At 41.0% G+C, this 22,705-nt stretch overlaps 2 protein-coding genes across 3 annotated transcripts in view; both read left to right on the forward strand.

The window, feature by feature from the left end:
• LOC143776974 (estradiol 17 beta-dehydrogenase 5-like) overlaps positions 1–6,040 on the forward strand; it is a 47,109-nt gene extending 41,069 nt beyond the window's left edge. For both annotated transcript variants that reach the window (XM_077266854.1, XM_077266852.1), the window contains exons 8-9: positions 4,431–4,513; positions 5,282–6,040. In XM_077266854.1, coding sequence (XP_077122969.1) covers positions 4,431–4,513; positions 5,282–5,324 — 126 coding nt within the window. In that variant the 3' untranslated portion in view covers positions 5,325–6,040. The remainder of the gene's footprint in view (positions 1–4,430; positions 4,514–5,281) is intronic.
• A 2,179-nt stretch (positions 6,041–8,219) lies between these two features.
• LOC143776973 (prostaglandin-E(2) 9-reductase-like) lies at positions 8,220–19,412 on the forward strand. Its single transcript, XM_077266851.1, has 9 exons — positions 8,220–8,376; positions 11,994–12,161; positions 13,794–13,910; positions 14,188–14,265; positions 14,626–14,748; positions 15,111–15,220; positions 16,122–16,287; positions 16,744–16,826; positions 18,524–19,412. Exons 1-9 carry the CDS (start codon positions 8,290–8,292, stop codon positions 18,564–18,566), a joined length of 975 nt encoding a protein of 324 aa, XP_077122966.1. The 5' UTR covers positions 8,220–8,289; the 3' UTR covers positions 18,567–19,412.
• The last annotated feature ends 3,293 nt before the right edge of the window (positions 19,413–22,705 follow it).

Genomic DNA, 22,705 nt, shown 5'->3' on the forward strand with positions numbered 1-22,705 from the left:
ATTTGAGAAAGCTTCCTTTGTTCTCTTCTATTAACTATGATCTATAAGGAGGATGTTTATGGTTTTTTGTGACATATGGGGGTCACAATGATGTTTCTGGAAAATTGGTTAATTATAGGTGATATGTGGTAGACAGCCCGCCTGAGACTGACTGTCCTGCCGCTGTTTGGAGTATGGCTTAAAGCTGTATATTATTCCACTCCCTCGGCGTTCCGGCCACCGGTAATGCGCCTCAGCAAGGTGCTGCCTCTTTCAACAAAACCCCTGCTGGTATTCTCCTTCTGCTTGATTTCGTTTCTCACTCAGCACAATCTATCTCGCTTCTAATCCTTTCTTAGGGCACCGCCGCTATTCTGAGCAGGCACGGTCCCGTTACGTTCTTTCAATGCCAAGCCTCTGCCAGGATCCCACCCCTGGCAGAGACCCTACTGTCTCTTCCTCCACAACCCCCTCTCTCACTAGGTGTTGCTTCGTTCGATCCAGTCAGCTTTCTCTACTAACTTCCTGCCTGACCCCCAGTTTACCCACTATGGTGGGGAGTGGCCTAATGAATAGCACCCTTAGCTCCCCCCGGAGGCCCAGCTGTGAAACATATTGGTGTCTGTGATACCTGATTGGAGGAACTCCTTCAGTGCCATCGAACGCACCATGGCTCCCCTTAGTGGCGGAGCCACAGTACTGCAACGACCAGGACTCTGGGGCGCTGCACTCCCCCCTGGTTAAACACAGTACTCCGGGACTGGGAAGAAAACAACAATACAGGTTAGCAAAAAGACATACAAATTTGTTGAGTGCAAAACAATAAGCATACTTGAACAGGCTTCCCTTTATGGGAGGTGAGGACACTTTTAACGTTACAAAACATAATCAAATATCATAGCAACAGGCTACAATTAACTCTCATTACCCAACCGGGTATTCTACTAAGTGCAAATGCTGGAACAATAAATTAACATTGCCTTTAAGAAACATACACTCTTAGTTTATCAAAGGCCTTCCTATAATCACATTACAGGGCAAGGTAACTTCACATTCTCCTACTTTGAACCTGCAGGACCGCCTGTCCCTATGGCACCAGACCTACTGCCTCTCCTTTCTTTTACAGGACCGCCCCGTTCAGCCAGGGCCTACTGCCTTTCTCTACTATACATAGTATAGACATAACATTCCTTTCAATTTGAGAGCATGGAGCCCACTCTGCTTGGCTCCTATAAGGACTCACTCACTAACCCCTACGGGTCTACTTTCTGTCCTTAGTAACGAACTAACTTTCTATGGGGACGCAGGGTTTACCTTCTATCCTCACCTTCGTTATTACTTCTTTACTTTCAGTTAAACGGAACTCTACATCTACACATACGGGCTTTCTGCATCTTTCTCTTCAAAGAACATTATCTAGGTTTCACATTTTAAACAAATTAAACACACATAACTTTTCCATGAAAAACAGTTACATTTCCTTCAAAGCATTATCTTGACATTACTGTTCTAAAACAGTATCACTTTCAAGTTCAATTCTAACCTCCCCTTTAAGAGGAGATCAAGTCTTTCTGAGGTAGCTCTTCTTCTCAGCCTACCAGTCCATGCAAAGGCTCCGGAATGGTATCTTCGCAAAATGTCTTTAAACAAAACCAGTAGGAAGCACCTTTAAGAAGGTGCAAACTATTTACAAGAAAGTTCAAATCATGCACAGTCCATGATTTCGCAGTTTGTGTAACTTTGTGCAAAACTTCAAGAAAACAACAATAGTGACCCCGGGTCAACAAAGGGGTCACCTTTCTTAAAGTTTACCCTGGACGGGTTTAGCAGCAACTTAAAGAACAAACAGTAACTATTTACATTTTCAGGTTTCCGAGGTTTACTCTTGTTCAGGTGGCCTTGGCCCCTGGCTCCCGGCTAATGTCGCGCCAGTGTCACTGGTGGGTCTTCCCGGTGCAGTCAGACCGCTTGATGCCTGAACCTGAAGACGGATCCTAGCTGCCAGCTCAGTTGCTGCAATGACATGTGCAGTGGCAATGTTGGTAAGCTCTGCTCCATTTGGTTCAATCACAGCTGAAGTAGTAGATGACACTCTCTCAGGTCCACGTCGGCGAACGTTACGGGCACACCCTTCCTGGGCACTCCGATGGCGGGTATCTCCTGACCGTACAGGCTTCAGACCCTGGTTCACGGCTGAAGCGGCGGGGGTTTGTCCCATCTCTTTCCAGTCTTTCCATTGGGAAATCAGGCACTGCTTATATTGCTCCCAAGTGAGCACGGCAATGGCGTGACCTCTTCTCCAAACCCCATTCGGCTCAATCCGGGGGGCCTCCCACCGGAGAATCACTCCCTCCGAGCTCACATCTAGGAACTCTCCCATTGCGGTCGGTGGCGGGGATACCAGACCCTTCATTACTTCGAGGGATGATGCCACCATTCCCGCCATCAAGAGGCAGCTACTGTTGTGAGGGGGGTCGGTCGCGGGAGCGGGATCGAGCGGGGAGGCAGGGGTATCTTCCGTACCTACACCTGATGTGGTTCCACCGATGTCGATCTGATCCATCGACGAGAACGCTGGAGTCGGCCGCAGCCCGGACCGCAGCTCCTCCGATGCGGTCCTCGAACGCTGTTCCGCTCGCTGTGGTTCCTCCTCCACGGACTCCAAGGTCAGGGTTGGTGGACTCAGCTCTGCTATCTGCTCCAGGAGTTTCAGGTCCTCCGGCTGCAGGGGACATAAGTCCGTCTCCGGTGAAGAGGGGCAAGCCGGAGTCGCATCTTCCTCGCTCAGGCACTTGCTGTTCATCATCGCTGCCTGATAGTCGGTGGCAGTGCATGCACCTGACTCCACCATTTCTCCGAGGTCGGGCTTCTCCATCTCCTGCTTCCCGCCGTTGCAAATCAGGAGGTTGTCTTCTGCTTTGGGGCAGGTCATCTCCTTGCAGCCCGAAGCGCAGAGGGCGGTATCCATTTCTCGCGCCATTCTGGTAGTCTCCTCCCATAGCACGCCCTCCTTCTTCTCCAAAGTAGCAATGGCGGCGGCTTTTGGCGGGAACTTCTATTGGTCAATGGTAGCACACAGTCTCTCAATAAAGCTACAGTTCATGCACAACAAATCACAGTCTCTAGGCACACATGACCTGATTCTTCAGGCTTAAGTAGATCCTGTTCGTGACGCCAAGAATTGGAGCGCCCCCACACCGCCGCAGGGCCGAGGGGTACCCGGAGCCGGGCCTCTGGGATCTCAGTCCTGGGGTTGTCACGGTGGCTAGACCCGGTCCGTGGCCCTGTCTGTCAGTGGGGGACGTCCGTTGCAAATAGGTGCTGTTAACGGTGGTATAGCGGTGCAGTTGTGGGGTGCAGGTCGCGGTAAATAACGAGGACACCAGGTTGCAGTCTCTTTACCTCTTTACTGGAGATCTCTCGGTCCTCAGTCCAGAATCCGGTCCACCAGGCTGCGCAAGTCCGGCCGGTCCAATGGCACTTCCAGAGTTCTCCTCACAGGTGGAAATCAGTGCCTTCCTTCTTAGCGCTTTGTGTTGTAGTCCTTCCCTGCTGTGCTTACGGAAAGTACCCCACAACTGTTGTGTCTGTTTCTTAAGTTCCCTCACAACTCGATTAACTGATCTTCTGCTAATCTTCCGTCCCTTCCTGATGTTACAGTAAGAACGGCACCCGTTTGTCAGGTAGGCCTGGAGTTCTTCCGGGACCCTAGAGACGCCCCTCTCCCGCAATTGCCCCCCAAGACTTCATAGGTGATATGTGGTAGACAGCCCGCCTGAGACTGACTGTCCTGCCGCTGTTTGGAGTATGGCTTAAAGCTGTATATTATTCCACTCCCTCGGCGTTCCGGCCACCGGTAATGCGCCTCAGCAAGGTGCTGCCTCTTTCAACAAAACCCCTGCTGGTATTCTCCTTCTGCTTGATTTCGTTTCTCACTCAGCACAATCTATCTCGCTTCTAATCCTTTCTTAGGGCACCGCCGCTATTCTGAGCAGGCACGGTCCCGTTACGTTCTTTCAATGCCAAGCCTCTGCCAGGATCCCACCCCTGGCAGAGACCCTACTGTCTCTTCCTCCACAACCCCCTCTCTCACTAGGTGTTGCTTCGTTCGATCCAGTCAGCTTTCTCTACTAACTTCCTGCCTGACCCCCAGTTTACCCACTATGGTGGGGAGTGGCCTAATGAATAGCACCCTTAGCTCCCCCCGGAGGCCCAGCTGTGAAACATATTGGTGTCTGTGATACCTGATTGGAGGAACTCCTTCAGTGCCATCGAACGCACCATGGCTCCCCTTAGTGGCGGAGCCACAGTACTGCAACGACCAGGACTCTGGGGCGCTGCATCTACTTCTAAGGTTGTCTTACATAAATCTCCCTTGTAATTGTGGAAAAATGATGTCAATTTTTTTATTTAACACTTTAAAATGTTTTATTTTTATCCTTATATTTTAGGTTTTTGACTTTCAGCTAAGTGATGAAGATATGGACACGCTGAATAAACTCGATAGAAATGTGCGCTATACAAATGGAAGCCGGTAAGTATTTTTCAATTAGGCTGCTCTAGAAACTTTTGGCATAGCAAATATCTATATCTTGAGTATTTTTTATAATTTTTGGAGGACCCTTTATAAGATGATTTCCCCAAAAAGCAAAATATTTCTAAATTTCATTGAGGTGACTACTTTGTAATTCATCTTTTCACTCTAGAAGAAGTCTTAAGGCAAAACTTGGATTTAACTTTCGCTTTTTACCCCTTAACTTACATTATCTTACTTACCTACCACTGTGTGGACAGATCATTTTTCCACCTAAAAGTGGCTTCCTTAGTAGTCACGACAGGACTTCCGTTGATTGTAATGTCTTCCTCAGGAGTTACAGTAGGACTTCCATTCCTTCCTCGGTTATCACAGCAGATAGTCACAACAGTTTCTGCCTACCACCAGTATTAATAGGAGGGCGTTTCACCCAGTATTCATGGCAGTGACCTTGTAGCCTAAAAGGGTAGTCTGATCTATTTGTAGAGTAGTACTAATATGCATAATTTAAGGAGGACAACACCTAATGCCCCTGATTAACCGGCTGATACTGCTCGGACAAACTGGAAATAAGCAATGTATGGAACACCACAATTCCGTAAATTAAAATTTTTGCAGGTATTTATGAGTCAATAGCTAAACTAAAAGTTGGAGGATATCTGTGTGAGGTCTTGACAAATGGGATGTTTTCTTTTTCATTAATGAGTTATTATTCCCAATCTTTAATCTTGACAGTGAATAATTTATGTCTCTACTCTCTTCCCATAGATGGCCTGACCATCCAAAATGTCCGTACCATGATGAATATTAAAATGAAATTCTAACTCAAAAGTTCAGGTCTCTCTGGCTGAAAATACCAGTTTGTATGGTCTATCAAGCATAGTTCCACCAACGTCAATATTATTGAATGGAAATTTTCCAGCGATACTTCTACTGCTGCTACTAGACTTTCAGAAGAAACTTTCAAATGTGACCTCTATAATCCGGATAACCTTCATAAATATGTGGATATGGCAAAAAACTGAGAAAGATCCCATTAAGTTGGACCATTGATCTCAACGTCTGTCCTTAGAGAGTGGAACCATTGGATTCACGACCACACAATTAACCGTCCTCCAAAATCATCACCTCAGGCTAAAAAGCAGCAAAAAGAACTAGCTGCCTCTCATTAACTTTGGGGTAACATGGAGATATGGAATACCGGGATAATTTGTCTTATACTTCCAGAATTCTATTTTTCTACCAATTCATTAGGTCTTCGGATGGGTCAACAAGACTTGATGACAGGCAAGGTTTGTTCATGAAGGTTAGGAGGAGACCATCTGGAGAGTCAATGTTGACTTGATCTTTTCAACCAAAGTATATTTTTTATTTATTATCCTGTTGTTAGTTAGAACTGGATTAGTCGTTAATGTGAAAAAGGCTTACCTTAATTTTGATGTTTGAGGTCCAATAAAGCAGATTTACCACTGTATCATAAATGAAAAGCTGGTGTAATAAAGGTTAAACAATAATAATCTTCCTAAATAGAGATCTACTGGTGATTCTGCCACTGGCACTGTTAGATTTGCAGAGTAAAGGTCCAAATATGATCTCCACAATCCAGATAACCTTCAAAAATGGTGGGATATGGCATAGGCTGAAAAAAACTCCTGTTATTGGACCATTGACCTCAACATATGTCCTTATATCGTAGAGCCATTGGGTTCGTCATCACTCAGAAATGCCAATCTTGGGCCAAAAACTTGTCTAAGCACTGAATACAAATAGTGCAAGCTGCCTCCGATTGATCACTTTTGGTCAATGTTTCAAACCTCATTTACTTGTTCACAGGAAATCTATGGTACGGTGAAAGATCTTCTTAGGGCTTCTGATGGGCCAATAAGGATTGAGCCAATGTTGCCTCGTAATCATTTTAGTTAAGGATATTGAGTTTGAACAGGTGCCAAAGCTTAGATGAAGAGTGAAGAGAAGACCGGAGTCGGATTGGGTGATTTAGGAGGACCGTCAGGGACTGGAGAGGAGTGAAGTTAGTGGGATATCCTATTGTTGATTACCCTCTTGCCCGCTCATATCAATCAAGAAAAATGGCCACTAGTTTGTTCGATCCACACAAATTGAATTCTCAAATATTTGGAATCCACAAATTTTGGGAAATTCTTAAACAACATTTGTTTAATGTAGAATCGATTTTCTCATCTGTAGTAAACACCGATTTCCTAAGATAGTGATGCATTTAGAGGTCCCAAAGACGACACGGGACATGACAGTAGTCAGAAGAGAGCACATCACAATCAATATCTCAAGCTTTAGGCCTGGAAGGTCAAGTTATTCAAGCAGTTAAATCTCAAAGTAAAAGTAAAATGTTATAAAAGTATGTAATAATGAAGAGTTAATAAGCAGTGTCTGCAACATTGTACTTCGCGGTGGGGGAAGCGAACATAACGCACATTCCAATGTAAGACTCCGTAGTGTGAGGACAGAAACCTCATTGTGGGGATTTATCGAGACTTGGAAGTACAATTCTCACTGTGTGATAATGAAGGCACCTTGTTCAAGAACTGAAGGATCCAGATTTACAGTCTGTACATAAATGTGAATATATATGTTTTTATCAATCAGGAGCAGCTTTAAATTTAGTACCATGTAGAAGGAGACATATCGAAAGACATATGGGAAAGAGAACAGGAACTGTGCAGTTCTATAAAGTCTGGGTGACTCTGTAACAATGATTCGTCATGTAGGAACATCTACAAAATTGGATTAACCTAAAAATTATCTGCTTGATTTTGCCAAAAAAAAAAACAACAATGATGACCCCCACTCTAGGTTCCAACACATTTTTGGGTGTAGTAGGAGCCATAAAGAAAAGTGGGAGTAGAGAACAGGAACTGTGTAGTTCTATAAAGACTGGGTAACTCTGTAACAATGACTCGTCATGTAGGAACATCTACAAAATTGGATTAACCTAAAAAATACCTGCTCGATTTTGCCAAAAAACCCCAACAATGATGACCACCACTTTAGGTTCCGAAACATTTTGGGGTGTTTTTAAATGTGACTTATATGTTGTATTATATATTTTTTAATTACCTTATGGACCCACTTATACGAACGAGAGAAGAACAAAACGATTTACAGGACCATGGTCACGATGGCGCTCCTCGGCAGCCGGAACGGATCATTGAGAACATCCTACTACCAGTCGTCATGATGTGAATCTCGTCTTGATGTAAAGACGATGGCCTACTGGTCACCTGAGGAGTCAAGGAAACCGACAGGTAGTAGGAAGTTCACAGGGTTCTGGTCCGGCTGCCATGGCGTTCTGACATGTCCATTGGATTGGACCATTGTCCTGGGGATCGTGTTGCTCATGTCTAGCATGGACCCATCCCTACATTATGTCTTAATATGTCTGTACTTGGTGTTTTGCAATACGTCCTGATGGCTAAGCTGGTTTGGGATTTTAAGAGTATTTTATGTGTTTTTTGGTTATGATGGATTTTGGATGAATAAAGTTCTTTTAATATTTATTTGGACGCTTTGTGTATTGTATCTGTGTCTTCTCTTTTGCGCTGTATCTTGTGGATCGGGAAATTATGCTGTTTGTGGAAAACTGATTTTGAAAAAAAGAAAAACGTAACAATATTTTTCAGTTCTTATCATGTGGAATATAGAGTTTTTATGTATTCATGAGGTGTGGGGAGTATGTAACCATATAAAAAGTTTCTAACCCACCAAGGACATTCACATCTCGGTCTGAAGATACAAGAAAAATGGATCTTTGTCCGCAGTCCTACATTATCATGAATGATGGGCACAAAATTCCCGTACTTGGATTTGGCACCTATGCCCCAGAAAAAGTAATAACAAAAATAATAATCCTTAATGCCTGCCTAATATTATTACTATTACTATTATACTACTATTACTATTATTATTTGAATATTATTATGAATATTTTATTACTATTATTACTATTAATATTTTTTCTTTTACTACAATAATTATTATTATTACTGTTATTACTGATACTAATATAAGATACTAATATTTGTTTTACTATTATCAGAATTAATATTGTTAATATTATTACTGTTATTGTTATTAACATTTCCATTGTTAGTATTGTTGTTAATATTAATAGTGATATTATTTTTATTATTTACCATTAATTTATTACAAGCATTACTTTTATTACTACTGTTATTCATTTGTATTATTAATACTAATATTATTGTTATTATTTTATTGCATTTTTATTTATTTTATTGCCATTTATGAAATATCTGTATGATATGCCAGAAAAATATTATTATTTTAAATGAAAATAATATAGATTATCTGAGTAATTGTAATAAGAAATGTTATTTTTCATGTGTGTATTAAATATTAAAAATAGAATATTGATTAATGATTATTATCGTTATATTAGTATTATTATTACTATTATTAATACTTTTACTATTATAATAATAATAACTATTATTACTATTATTATTAGTATTTGTAATAATAACTATTTTAGTTTACTATGATATTATTAATAATATTGTTAATATAAGTGTTACTAGCTTTACAGCTATTGTTATTAATATTTTATGAGTATTTGTGTAATATTTTTAGGATTATTACTATTAATAATATTTTATTATTATTATTATTATTTTTACTACTATGAGTATTACAATTATTTTTACTACGGTATTTATTATTGTTTTTACAACTACTATTATTTTTTTACTACTATTATTATTACTACTATTACTACTATTATTATTATTGTTACTAATACTATTATTATTCTTACTGCTATTATTATTTTATTATTAATATTATTATTATTATTATTATTATTACTACTACTATTATTATTTTTTACCACTATTATTATTATTATTACTATTATTATTATTATTAATTTTATTATTCTTATTTTGCATTTTTATTCATTTTAAAGTGTACTGCCATCTCAGACATTTACGAAATATCCAAACAATATGCCATAAATATTATTTTTAAAAATAATATAGCTTAATTGAATAATAATAGCAAAAAAAGATTAAAGCTTTTTTTTATTTGCATCTTAAAAAATTTAAAAAAATCCAAAAATTACAGAAATATCATTTAACCCGCCCCCATCTTTAATTATATTTCTCATTACATTTAAGGGTTTTATAAAGGGTTTCATTAAATCAGCTATATCAAACATTTTACATCACTGAGGTTTTCTAGATTCGGTTTATACATTGCATATTTGGTGTGGATTTTCCACACCTAAAATCCGCAGCAAGAGAGCACTTTATAGCGTTGAATACATGTGAAAATTGGTATTTATTTATTAATAATCAGCACCAATTACATGCGAGCTTGGTATAAAGGGAAAATCCAGGGTTTATTTACGATGTCCTGTTGTTCGGAGAGACTATTAATGTCAGTTCAGTGAGAGTCCAACATCCTGCGCCCCCATTAATTAGCTATTAGCAGAAAGCATCAGTGTATGCAGCTCTTTATAGTGGCCGTCCTCAGTAGTGCATCTCAGACGCATTCACCTCAATAGCTGCAGTACCTGAGAATGGCCACTACACGGTGTATGAAGTTGTGCTGTTCCAGCACTGTACACTGTTTCCTCCCACCTCTGTGGGACTTGCTAACAGCTGATCAGCAGGAGTGTTGCGTCTTGGACTTCCACCAGTCTTAAGGCCATCAATATCTAAGTCCCCTTTAAGGTGAGATAGCTATTGACCAAACGTTCATTTGGCCAACAACTATCTCTCTCGACTTCAGCTTGGTCAAACATTCATGTGATTTCTACCAACCGGCGGCGGCTTATCTCCCATGAGAAGAAAAAGATAAGTCGCTTAAAGGGATTTTCCACTTTTGGGCAGAAAACAGTTGGTGTCCATATGCATCAGATAGTCAGCCAATCATAGAACCATAGAATGTTAGTGTTGGAAGGGACCTCTTGGGTCATCTGGTCCAATCCCCTGCTCAATGCAGAATTCACGAAATCATCCCAGACAGATGTCTGTCCAGCCTCTGTTTGAAGACTTCCATTGAATGAGAACTCACCACCTCCCGTGGCAGCCTGTTCCACTCATTGATCACCCTAACTGTCAAAAAGTTTTTTCTAATATCTAATCTGTGTCTCCTCCCAGTCTCATCCCATTACTTCTTGTTTCCTTGTGCAAATAAGAATAAAGATGATCCTTTTACAATGTGACAGCCCCTGAGATATTTGTAGACAGCTATTAAGTCTCCTCTCAGTCTTCTTTTTTGCAGCTAAACATTCCCAAATCCTGTAACCGTTCCTCATAGGACATGGTTTGCAGACCGGTCACCATTCTGGTCGCTCTTCTCTGAACTTGCTCCAGTTTGTTGATGTCTTTTTTAAAATGTGTTGCCCAAAACTGGACACAATATTCCAGATGAGGTCTGACCAAGGAGAAGTAGAGGGCAATAATGACTTTGCGTGATCTAGACTGTAAGGTTCTGTTAATACATCCCAGAATTGTATTTGCCCTTTTTGCTGCTGCATCACACTGTAGACTCATGTTCAGTCTGTGATCTATTAGTATACCCAAGTCTTTTTCATACGTGCTGTTGCTTAGCCCTATTCCTCCCATTCTGTAAATGCTTTTCTCATTTTTATTGCCCAGATGTAGAACTTTGCATTTTTCCTTGTTAAAAACCATTCTGTTAGTTGCTGCCCACCGCTCCAGTTTATTTATATCTTTTTGAATCCTCGCTCTCTTCTCTAGTATTAGCTATGCCTCCTAGCTTTGTGTCATCAGCAAATTTAATTGGTTTACCCTCAATTCCTTCATCTAAGTCATTGATAAAGATCTTTAACAATACAGGGCCCAGGACAGAACCCTGTGGTACCCCACTTGAGACATTCTTCCAACTGGATGTGCAGCCATTTACGACCACTCTTTGGGTCCGATCACTAAGCCAGTTATGAATCCACCTAACAGTTGCCTTGTCCATTCCATACTTATTCATTTTTTCAATAAGGATGATGTGAGATACTTTGTCAAATACTTTGCTGAAGTCAAGACATACTATATCTACAGCATTTCCCTGATCCACCCAGTCAGTGATTCTGTCATGGAAGGAAATTAAGTTAGTCTGACATGACTTATTAGTTACAAACCCATGCTGGCTCTGGTTAATCATTTAATTCTTATCCAGGTACGTACAGTACATACATGTTCTTAATTTGTTCAAAGATCTTTCCTGGTATAGAAGTCAGACTCACTGGCCGATTGTTCCCTGGGTCCACCTTCTTCCTCTTTTTGAAGATAGGAACAACATTTGCTCTTCAAAAAGGGGAATTAGGTGGACCCAGGGAACTATAGGCCGGTGATTTGGGCCACTGATCTTCGATAGTCCATAACATTTGATAATCTGGAGATTGAGCAGTGTAACATCTGCACAACAGAAGTACCCCAGATTTATTTTTTTTTTCTGCATTGAGTTCCCTAAGATTCTGGCCAAGGAGGCGACCAAGGTGGCTATAGAGGTGGGATATCGGCACATTGACTGCGCCTATGTATATGGTAACGAGGCAGATGTCGGCTGCGCGCTGCGAGAGAAAATTGCTGACGGGATGGTGAGAAGAGAAGATTTGTTCTACACTGGAAAGGTAAATGATAAAAGTGGATTCAATAATATCTCACTGAGATTTTCACTATGATTTACTGCGGTTTAACATGACAATTCTCATTACATCCCTCCACCTTTTCTAAACACTCTTATGAAGGGATGAGATAAAATATATAAAAAGCAAGCACTAATGTGCAAAAGTTTTTCATCATAAAAATGCCAAAACCCTTAAAATATTCCAACTAAAGAGGTACTGTACATCTAAAAATGCTTGCTACTTACAACCACCACTAGGGGCAGCTCACTGTATACAGAGATACATGATAAGATCCTGCCTGCAGCCACCACTAGGGGGAGCTCCCTGTATACAGAGATACATGATAAGATCCTGCCTGCAGCCACCACTAGGGGGAGCTCCCTGTATACAGAGATACATGATAAGATCCTGTCTGCAGCCACCACTAGGGGGAGCTCCCTGTATACAGAGATACATGATAAGATCCTGTCTGCAGTCACCACTAGGGGGAGCTCCCTGTATACAGAGATACATGATAAGATCCTGTCTGCAGCCACCACTAGGGGGAGCTCCCTGTATACAAAGATACATGATAAGATCCTGTCTGCAGCCACCACTAGGGGGAGCTCCCTGTATACAGAGATACATGATAAGATCCTGTCTGCAGTCACCACTAGGGGGCACTCCCTGTATACAGAGATACATGATAAGATCCTGTCTGCAGCCACCACTAGGGGGAGCTCCCTGTATACAGAGATACATGACAAGATCCTGTCTGTAGTCACCACTAGGGGGAGATCCCTGTATACAGAGATACATGATAAGATCCTGTCTGCAGCCACCACTAGGGGGATCTCCCTGTATACAGAGATACATGATAAGATCCTGTCTGCAGCCACCACTAGGGGGAGCTCCCTGTATACAGAGATACATGATAAGATCCTGTCTGCAGCCACCACTAGGGGGAGCTCCCTGTATACAGAGATACATGATAAGATCCTGTCTGCAGTCACCACTAGGGGGAGCTCCCTGTATACAGAGATACATGATAAGATCCTGTCTGCAGCCACCACTAGGGGGAGCTCCCTGTATACAGATATATATGATAAGATCCTGTCTGCAGCCACCACTAGGGGGAGCTCCCTGTATACAGAGATACATGATAAGATCCTGTCTGCAGCCACCACTAGGGGGAGCTCCCTGTATACAGATATATATGATAAGATCCTGTCTGCAGCCACCACTAGGGGGAACTCGCTGTATACAGAGATACATGATAAGATCCTGTCTGCAGCCACCACTAGGGGGAGCTCCCTGTATACGGAGATACGTGATAAGATCCTGTCTGCAGCCACCACTAGGGGGAGCTCCCTGTATACAGAGATACATGATAAGATCCTGTCTGCAGTCACCACTAGGGGGAGCTCCCTGTATACAGAGATACATGATAAGATCCTGTCTGCAGTCACCACTAGGGGGAGCTCCCTGTATACAGGTGTATACAAAATGGGCAACCTATTATCGGCCTTTGTAAAAAAAAGACCTTAAGAAGTACAGTAGCTAAAAAAAGAGTTGTAAAAGTTTGACAGGATTTTGGATTTAGTAATATTATGGCCTTTAAGACATTTACTACATTATTCTCTTCATTTTTTCCAGCTCTGGAGCACTTTCCAAACCCCTGATCTTGTCTGTCCGTCACTGGAAAGATCTCTGCGGGATCTACAGCTGGAATACATGGACCTGTTCATTATTCACAATCCTTTGGAGATGAAGGTGTTAACGGAATACAAATTCTAACCCTCATACTATATGGGGTGTAAAGTAAGAGAGCTGCCCCTTTAAGGGGGATAGACCTCTGCCTTATATACGGTACCTTACATTGGGACCATGGATTGGGGCCACCAGGGCCGTCGGTATCAGGGGATATACACATATTAGGTGTCACTGCGACCATAATAACGCGCATTATACAGTTATAACATTATTTTGGATCTAGTAGAAGTCATTCCTAGATGCAGCGCTGATTTCTTCGTTTATTATTATCTTGTAGCCGGGGGACGATCCGTTTCCAGTAGACGAGGACGGACAACTCATTTTTCACAATACAGACATCCGAGACACATGGGAGGTGAGTATCTGGTAAAGTCTTTACCTTTTCTTCATCTCGTTCCCTTTATTAGACCCTTGGGATTCATTGATGTAGATGTCCTGATAGTAGTATGGCGTCTCCTGTTCACGCCCTACATCTAATAACCGGAAAGAAGGAGTGGAGGACACGGCGTGTCCATTAATTACACAGACCTCCTGTCGTGTAGTACTCAGTTTCTCCTGTGGGAGTGCTGCAGACAAATTGAACAGTTGAGGCCACTGTTTCCTGGTGGTTACAGCTAATCACTTGCGATTGGCTTATCAACGAGGGAGGCGTGTTGGAAAAATGGACTGTCCATCAATCATAAAGACATCAAAATGTTTGCTCTCCAATTTTCAGGCCATGGAGAGGTGTAAGGACGCCGGACTGGTGAAGTCGATTGGGGTCTCCAATTTTAATCGTAGGCAAATCGAGCTTATTCTTAATAAGCCGGGACTGAGGTATAAACCCGTGTGCAACCAGGTAAAATGGACAACATGGTCACCTTCGGAAGTTTAATGTGAATTTTCAGAAGAACCATCCCTTTATTATACATTAATCATGTGAAAATAGACTCTTAATATCTGAATTCTGGACTGAGATATGATCTCTTGAAGTTGCAGGCCTGAAGCCTAAGGCTGCACTACTGAGTGACTCTGATTTCCTTCAGATACAGTGTTGTCATTGAGGCCAGTCCACCATCCACATCAATATCTACCTCCCACCTCGACAACACTACACCTTGCAGAAATCAGAACAGTCATTGTCAGTAGTGCAGTCTCATAGTAGCCGTTATCTATAGCCAAAATTATTCTTTTTCATTGGAAAATGTCTGCCCCCTACAGGTGGAATGTCATATTTATCTAAATCAAAGAAAGCTCTTGGACTTCTGCATCTCTCAAGGTATTGTTCTTGTTGGATACAGCGTTCTGGGGTCCAGCCGAGATGAAAAATGGTAAATAATGACCCATGTATCTATATTTTTCTATGAACAAATATTCAAATGCCTTTACCTTTTTCTTGTGAAGATTAAAAAGGACCTTTCATAAAGTCAAAAGTGGTTAGTCTTTGCTTTCATTTTATTCCAGGTGCTCCCCTGAGTATTCTGTTTTTTGTTTTTTTAAAATCCGCCATACGGTTCTAGAGATATGAGCCTTTTTACTTGTTGCTAAGACATGCCCCAGAGGATCCTATTAGCCACGCCTCCTTGTAAAGACCATACATATTAGCACTAGATAAAAAGGCCCGTATCTCTGGAACCGTATGTCGGATTTAAAAAAGATAAAGACCAGAATACTCAGGAGAACAATGAGAGTAAAATGATAGAAAAAGATAACCACTTTACCTGGTGACAGGTCCTCTTCCTCTTTTTGCAACTAATTTATTTAATTGCGACTGTACTTTTAAAAGAATTAAAAAGTTGAAGCATTTTTTACAAATAGCTTTTACAAAATGTCCTCTAGTTTTGTGTATACAGTTCTTCTGTGTCACTTCACTCCTTCTTGAGAACCTACCAACGACAGACCACAGAATAAAACTTCACAGGTTTTTTAATTTTAACCCTGGAGACATACAAGTGGAGCTGCATACACAAAACGAGTGGAGATTTTACATCTTTTTTTCAAAATTGATTTATTTTTCATTTATCAAACATTAAAGTGATAAATGGTTGGAAACATAAACAGATAAGAAAAATCAAGAAGTTTTTATCCGACAATGGACTTTCCCTTTAATACTCGGTTATTTCTCCATTAGAGGGCAGTAGAAAGCTTAAAACAATAGATCAAGAATATTAAACCCAAGAAAATGAGCAAATATATTGGCAATATGTGGGACTGACCTTATTTTTTTCTTAGGATTGATAAAAATTCACCAGTCATCCTTGAGGATCCCGTTTTGGTCACCATTGCCAAAAAACACAATAAGACCCCGGCTCAGGTGGCCATAAGATATTTTCTACAGCTCGGAGTTGTAGTCCTGGCAAAGAGCTTCAACCCCAAGAGAATTAAAGAAAACTTTCAGGTTTGGATGGGAATGCAAAAAAAATCTTATAGGGTGTTCTCAATTTTGTCCAATATGGTAGCAAATAAAATTTGTTCTTCCAGCTGCCACCACTAGGGGGAGCATCTTAAGTAGGTGTTTCTACAGCTAGCTGTGAGTTCTTGTATGCACCGTGCTCCCTCTAGTGGTGGCAGCTGGCATCTCGTGGTTCTATGTAGTAGATTGGATCAGACAGCAGAAATTAAACACTGATCCAGAACTTTTACTTCTTGCCGGAGCATACTATTATGGATTTTTTTTTGGTGCTGCTGTCATTAAGGGCTTTCTATCAATTCATGGGCATTAATATTTGTATATGTTTAATTACAGTGCTATAAATGATGACAGTTCTATGTACAGTATGGCAGTATTCTTTATATGCACTGTATGGCAATATTATTTTGTCACTATATATATTTATTTTGCTATTTTTTTTAGGTCTTTGATTTTCTGTTACCACCTGAAGACATGGCAGAGCTTGGAGCGCTCAACAGAAATTATCGCTATGTTGAAGCCAAATTGTGAGAGAAATTAAGATTCTCTGGTTTGTTCTAGAATAGTTACTAGCACAGCTGCTATTGGGTTGATACAAAGTCTGGCAAAAACTGAGCGACATTGTCCCAGATTTATGCAGACATCACTAGAGGGAGCTCACTACATACAGATTTATATATACAGCCACCACTAGAGGGAGCTCACTACATACAGATTTATACAGCCACCACTAGAGGGAGCTCACTACATACAGATTTATATATACAGCCACCACTAGAGGGAGCTCATTACATACAGATTTATACAGCCACCACTAGAGGGAGCTCACTACATACAGATTTATATATACAGCCACCACTAGAGGGAGCTCATTACATACAGATTTATACAGCCACCACTAGAGGGAGCTCACTACATACAGATTTATACAGCCACCACTAGGGGAGCTCACTACATACAGATTTATATATACAGCCACCACTAGAGGGAGCTCACTACATACAGATTTATACAGCCACCACTAGAGGGAGCTCACTACATACAGATTTATACAGCCACCACTAGAGGGAGCTCACTACATACAGATTTATACAGCCACCACTAGAGGGAGCTCACTACATACAGATTTATACAGCCACCACTAGAGGGAGCTCAGTACATACAGATTTATACAGCCACCACTAGAGGGAGCTCACTACATACAGATTTATATAGCCACCACTAGAGGGAGCTCAGTACATACAGATTTATACAGCCACCACTAGAGGGAGCTCACTACATACAGATTTATATATACAGCCACCACTAGAGGGAGCTCACTACATACAGGTTTATATATACAGCCACCACTAGAGGGAGCTCACTGCATACAGATTTATACAGCCACCACTAGAGGGAGCTCACTTCATACAGATTTATATACACAGCCACCACTAGAGGGAGCTCACTTCATACAGATTTATATACACAGCCACCACTAGAGGGAGCTCACTACATACAGGTTTATATATACAGCCACCACTAGAGGGAGCTCACTATATACAGATTTATATATACAGCCACCACTAGAGGGAGCTCACTATATACAGATTTATACAGCCACCACTAGAGGGAGCTCAATGCTAACAGATTTACACAACCACAACTAGAGGGAGCTCAGTACTAAAAGATGTATACAGCCACCACTACAGGGAGCTCAGGACTAACAGATTTATACAGCCACCACTAGAGGGAGCTCAGTACTAACAGATTTGTATAGCCACCACAAGAGGGAGCTCAGACCTAAGAGATTTATACTGCCACCACTACAGGGAGCTCAATACTAACAGATTTATACATTCACCACTAGAGGGAGTTCACAACACACAAATTTATACAGCACCACTAGAGGGAGCTCACTACATACAGATATATACAGCCACCACTAGATGGAGCTCATTACATACATATTTATACAACCACCACTAGAGGGAGCTCACTACATACAGATTTATACAACCACCACTAGAGGGAGCTCATTACATTCAGATTTGCAGTCTCCACTACTACAGATAGAATTAAATCAAGTATGGGGTTTTGAGCTCTGAATCAGTTTTCACCAGTAGATTCCGGTATATTCCAGTATAATGTTGATGCAGCTTGTGGATGTGTTTGTGGAGCTTCACAGTGTCAGATGTCAACAGGTCCTGATATATTTTTTAGTTTGAACTATGTTTTCTTTCAGATGGAAGGATCACCCCAAGTTTCCTTTTGCCGATGAATACTGATTACAGATTATTATGGAATCCGCTGTGGATCACATATTGTATAATCTAAAAAAAAGCTATCGTGATTAATTTTCATTTTATATTTATAGCAGTCAGGCCTCTAATACTGAACTAAAAATCCTATAGTGATATAGATAATTCATAGAATTGCGGCTATCCACAGCCACCACTAGAGGGCGCTCACCACATACCGTATTGTGTTTTAAATGCAATTTTATGATTTATGTAGAAGATATACTGCAGCCATACTGTTACATAAGATATGCGGTAACATTTTATACTTTTTACTAAAAAGTCGGATTCTTATCAAGTGTACCCACTGAAATTTAAATAACCCTAACTTAATACAGAAAAAAACAAATCAAGATCATAACTCAGCATTTTTTAAGGATTTCCGAATCCTCTGATAGTCCAATTGAGTAAATAACATGGAATTAAACATGTTCTTTTTGCTGCCACAAGGGGGAGCACACTACATTCTGAGTTCTTATTGTGTTCACGCCTAGAGCTCCCTCTAGTGGTGGATTCAAGTAGCCTGGATTTTAGCATGTAGCTATATGTCATTGTGAAGGAAAGCTGTGAATTTGGGCCTCTGTGTCAGTCAGATTGCCGCTATTATCCCCTTCACTAACCTAACTCATGTAATAATAAATTATGCAATAGTATAACGATAAAATATTAAGTATCCTTTTAAGCAGTATTACCGGAGGACTATCAATGTGTGATGTAACGCAGGTACAAAATTGCCAAAGTAAGTACAAACAGAGGGTATTTTTTCATCTCTATCATTGGCACTAACCTACTTGGAAACCCCCTTTAAAACTGTGCCAGTCCCAGTCATTGATGTGTTTTAAAATTTACTATGAACCTGCAGTACCACGAGAGTCCACCAGGTGTTGCTTCAATTTCAACTTTTTATATAATAGAATTTAGAATGATATATACCGGATACTATATAATGGATTTACTTTTTCGCTTATTATCATTAAAAACAAATCAAAATAATAATAATAATAATAATAATAATAATACAAAATGAAGTCTACAGTTCTGTTTTCTATATTCTCTCTAGTGTGATGTCACAAAATAAAATTCCGAAAAAAAAGAATATTTTTCTTTTATTTTCTTTTAATGTGTTACCGTTATTGGCCGTTGACATTTTTATATCTAATACTGCCGGTATGAGCAGATGTTGACTCCTCAGTAGGCGTCATGGAATGGATATTCAGGGGTAAAAAAAAAAGCAATAAAAATAACATCATCGTCATCATCATCTGTCCTTTAGATTTACCAGCTGTAGGTCTGCTATGGAAGATTTGTCCTGTTCTCTGGAACTCTCCAAGGGACAACTTACTCCTTAAAAGGTCCATAACGTAGGTTTTTATCCAGCTCTTCTAGAGCTTTCATGTCTTCAGACGTCAGTTCAAAATCGAAAAACTGATAAAGAGAAGACGTCCGGTTATTGTATAGGCGGGACAGTGGGGTGGGAGGTAATGGAAAGAAACATGTCCACAGACTAATAAAGTGTTTAAAAAATTAGATGCCTCTGCTGACCCTGTCCTCTAAAGATGAAATGACCCTGTCCTCTAGAGATGAGATTACTCTGCTGACCCTGTCCTCTGGAGATGAGATTACTCTGCTGACCCTGTCCTCTAGAGATGAGATTACTCTGCTGACCCTGTCCTCTGGAGATGAGATGACTCTGCTGACCCTGTCCTCTAGAGATGAGATTACTCTGCTGACCCTGTCCTCTAGAGATGAGATTACTCTGCTGACCCTGTCCTCTAGAGATGAGATGACTCTGCTGACCCTGTCCTCTAGAGTTGAGATGACTCTACTGACCCTGTCCTCTAGAAATGTGATGACTCTGCTGACCCTGTCCTCTAGAGATGAGATAACTGCTGACCCTCTCCGCTAGAGATGAGATGACTTTGCTGACCCTGTCCTCTAGAGATGAGATGACTCTGCTGACCCTCTCCTCTAGAGATGAGATGACTCTGCTGATCCTGTCCTCTAGAATTGAGATGAATCTGCTGACCTTGTCCTCTAGAGTTGAGATGACTTTGCTGACTCTGTCCTCTAGAGTTGAGATGACTCTACTGACCCTGTCCTCTAGAAATGTGATGACTCTGCTGACATTTTCCTCTAGAGATGAGATAACTCTGCTGACCCTGTCCTCTACAGATGAGATTACTTTGCTGACCCTGTCCTCTAGAGATGAGATAACTCTGCTGACCCTGTCCTCTACAGATGAGATTACTTTGCTGACCCTGTCCTCTAGAGATGAGATGACTCTGCTGACCCTCTCCTCTAGAGATGAGATGACTCTGCTGATCCTGTCCTCTAGAATTGAGATGACTCTGCTGACCTTGTCCTCTGGAGATGAGATGACTCTGCTGACTCTGTCCTCTAGAAATGAGATGACTCCACTGACCGTGCCTTGAAATAATGAGATTACTCTGCTAACCCTGCAATCTGACCACATCCACTAATAATAGTAAAAAGACTATGCTGACCCTGCATTTTAAAGACAATAAGATGACGTTGACTGCTGAGTCCACCTTCTAATAATAGTGAGATTATTCTACTTACCCCTCTCTCCAATGCTAATGAGATGACTCTGTTAACCGCATCCTCCTATAGTCATGAGATGATGATGGTGACCCATCTTCCAATGAAATGACTCTGCTGAAGCCAGTCTCTAATTATAAGATGAAAAAAATTTGCCTAATTATAAGATGACTCTGCTGATCTCACTCTCCAATGATATTGGGAAGACTTTGCCGACCTTGTGCTGTAATGAAAATTACTCTGCTGACCCTGCACTTTTAAATCTGAGATGACTCTGCTGACCTCACCCACTAATAATAATAAAATGACTCTGCTACTTCTCTTTTTTTTAATGGTAATGGAGGGATGATGACAGCCAATTTGAACCCTCTAATAATAATGAGAGGACCTCTCCCTCTGCCCTCCAATAACATGGAGATGACTCTGTAGACCCTGCCTCCTAATAATGATGAGATAACTGTACTACATTTATAGAGTCTCCAGGAAAAAAAATTGAGCCCTGTTCTGCTCCGCATGAGATCTAGGAAAGCTGAGATGACTCGAATGACCCAACCCTCTCATGATAATGACTCTGCTGACTCTACACTTTAATGATCGTGAGGTGATTCTGCTGACTTTGTCCCCAATAACAATAAGATGGCTCCATTGACCCTGCTCTCTAATGATAATGAGATGACTCTGCTGACCCTGTTCTCTTATGATACTGAGATTATTCTACTTATCCTACCCTGCTCTCTGATGGTCCAAGGGCCTTATTGTTATGCTAGACCAATCCCAAGGGCAGCAAAAAGTATGTAAAGGGGTACTTACATGAATACATCACCAGAACCACCATCAGTACATGAATATATCACCAGAACCAAGTTTCGAGCAGTTCTGAGATCATGAAGAGGATTTGTTGAGCTTCTGCTCCAAAAACTCAGTTTGAACACATCCAAACAATCACTAAGTTTTTAGAGTAGAAACTGTGCAGAAACTCTCAATCATCATCACAATCTCATAACTCCAAGTTTTAAGTTTTAGCATAGCCAAGTTACAAATGTCCACATCGCCATAATGTGACAACCCCTTCACTCTACCATAATAATCCATACACTGAATCTTTGGCTCCTATATGGAGCACTGACAATAGAACTGAGTACAGGAAGAAGAGTGGCAGAGTCTACCGGTTCTCCGCGAGCCGGAAGAAACCCTTTGGCAGGCCGTATCTTATTCAGGCCTGCGCTGATGATAATGAGATGACTCTACTTATCATAATGAGATGACTGCTGCCTCAGCCCTAAAGTGGTCTTGAGATGGTACTACAGGCAAGATGTTTTAGAGGTAATTAGATGACTCTCTCTGATGATAATGAGATGACTCTACTGACTCTGTCCTAGTCAAGACAGTAAAGCTTAAATGTTAACTTCCGTAAACAATACAAGTCAGCTTATTGTGTGAGCCTCACTGGCCAAATAAAAGCTGTAATAAGTCAAGATTTTTCTATAAAGTCACATAAAAATAAAAAAAAAATTTCTCATGATACATACCCTATTTTTAACTCACAATATTGCAGATAGTGAATATAT

Source organism: Ranitomeya variabilis, chromosome 5 (genome assembly GCF_051348905.1).
Source record: "Ranitomeya variabilis isolate aRanVar5 chromosome 5, aRanVar5.hap1, whole genome shotgun sequence".
Lineage (NCBI taxonomy): Eukaryota > Metazoa > Chordata > Amphibia > Anura > Dendrobatidae > Ranitomeya > Ranitomeya variabilis.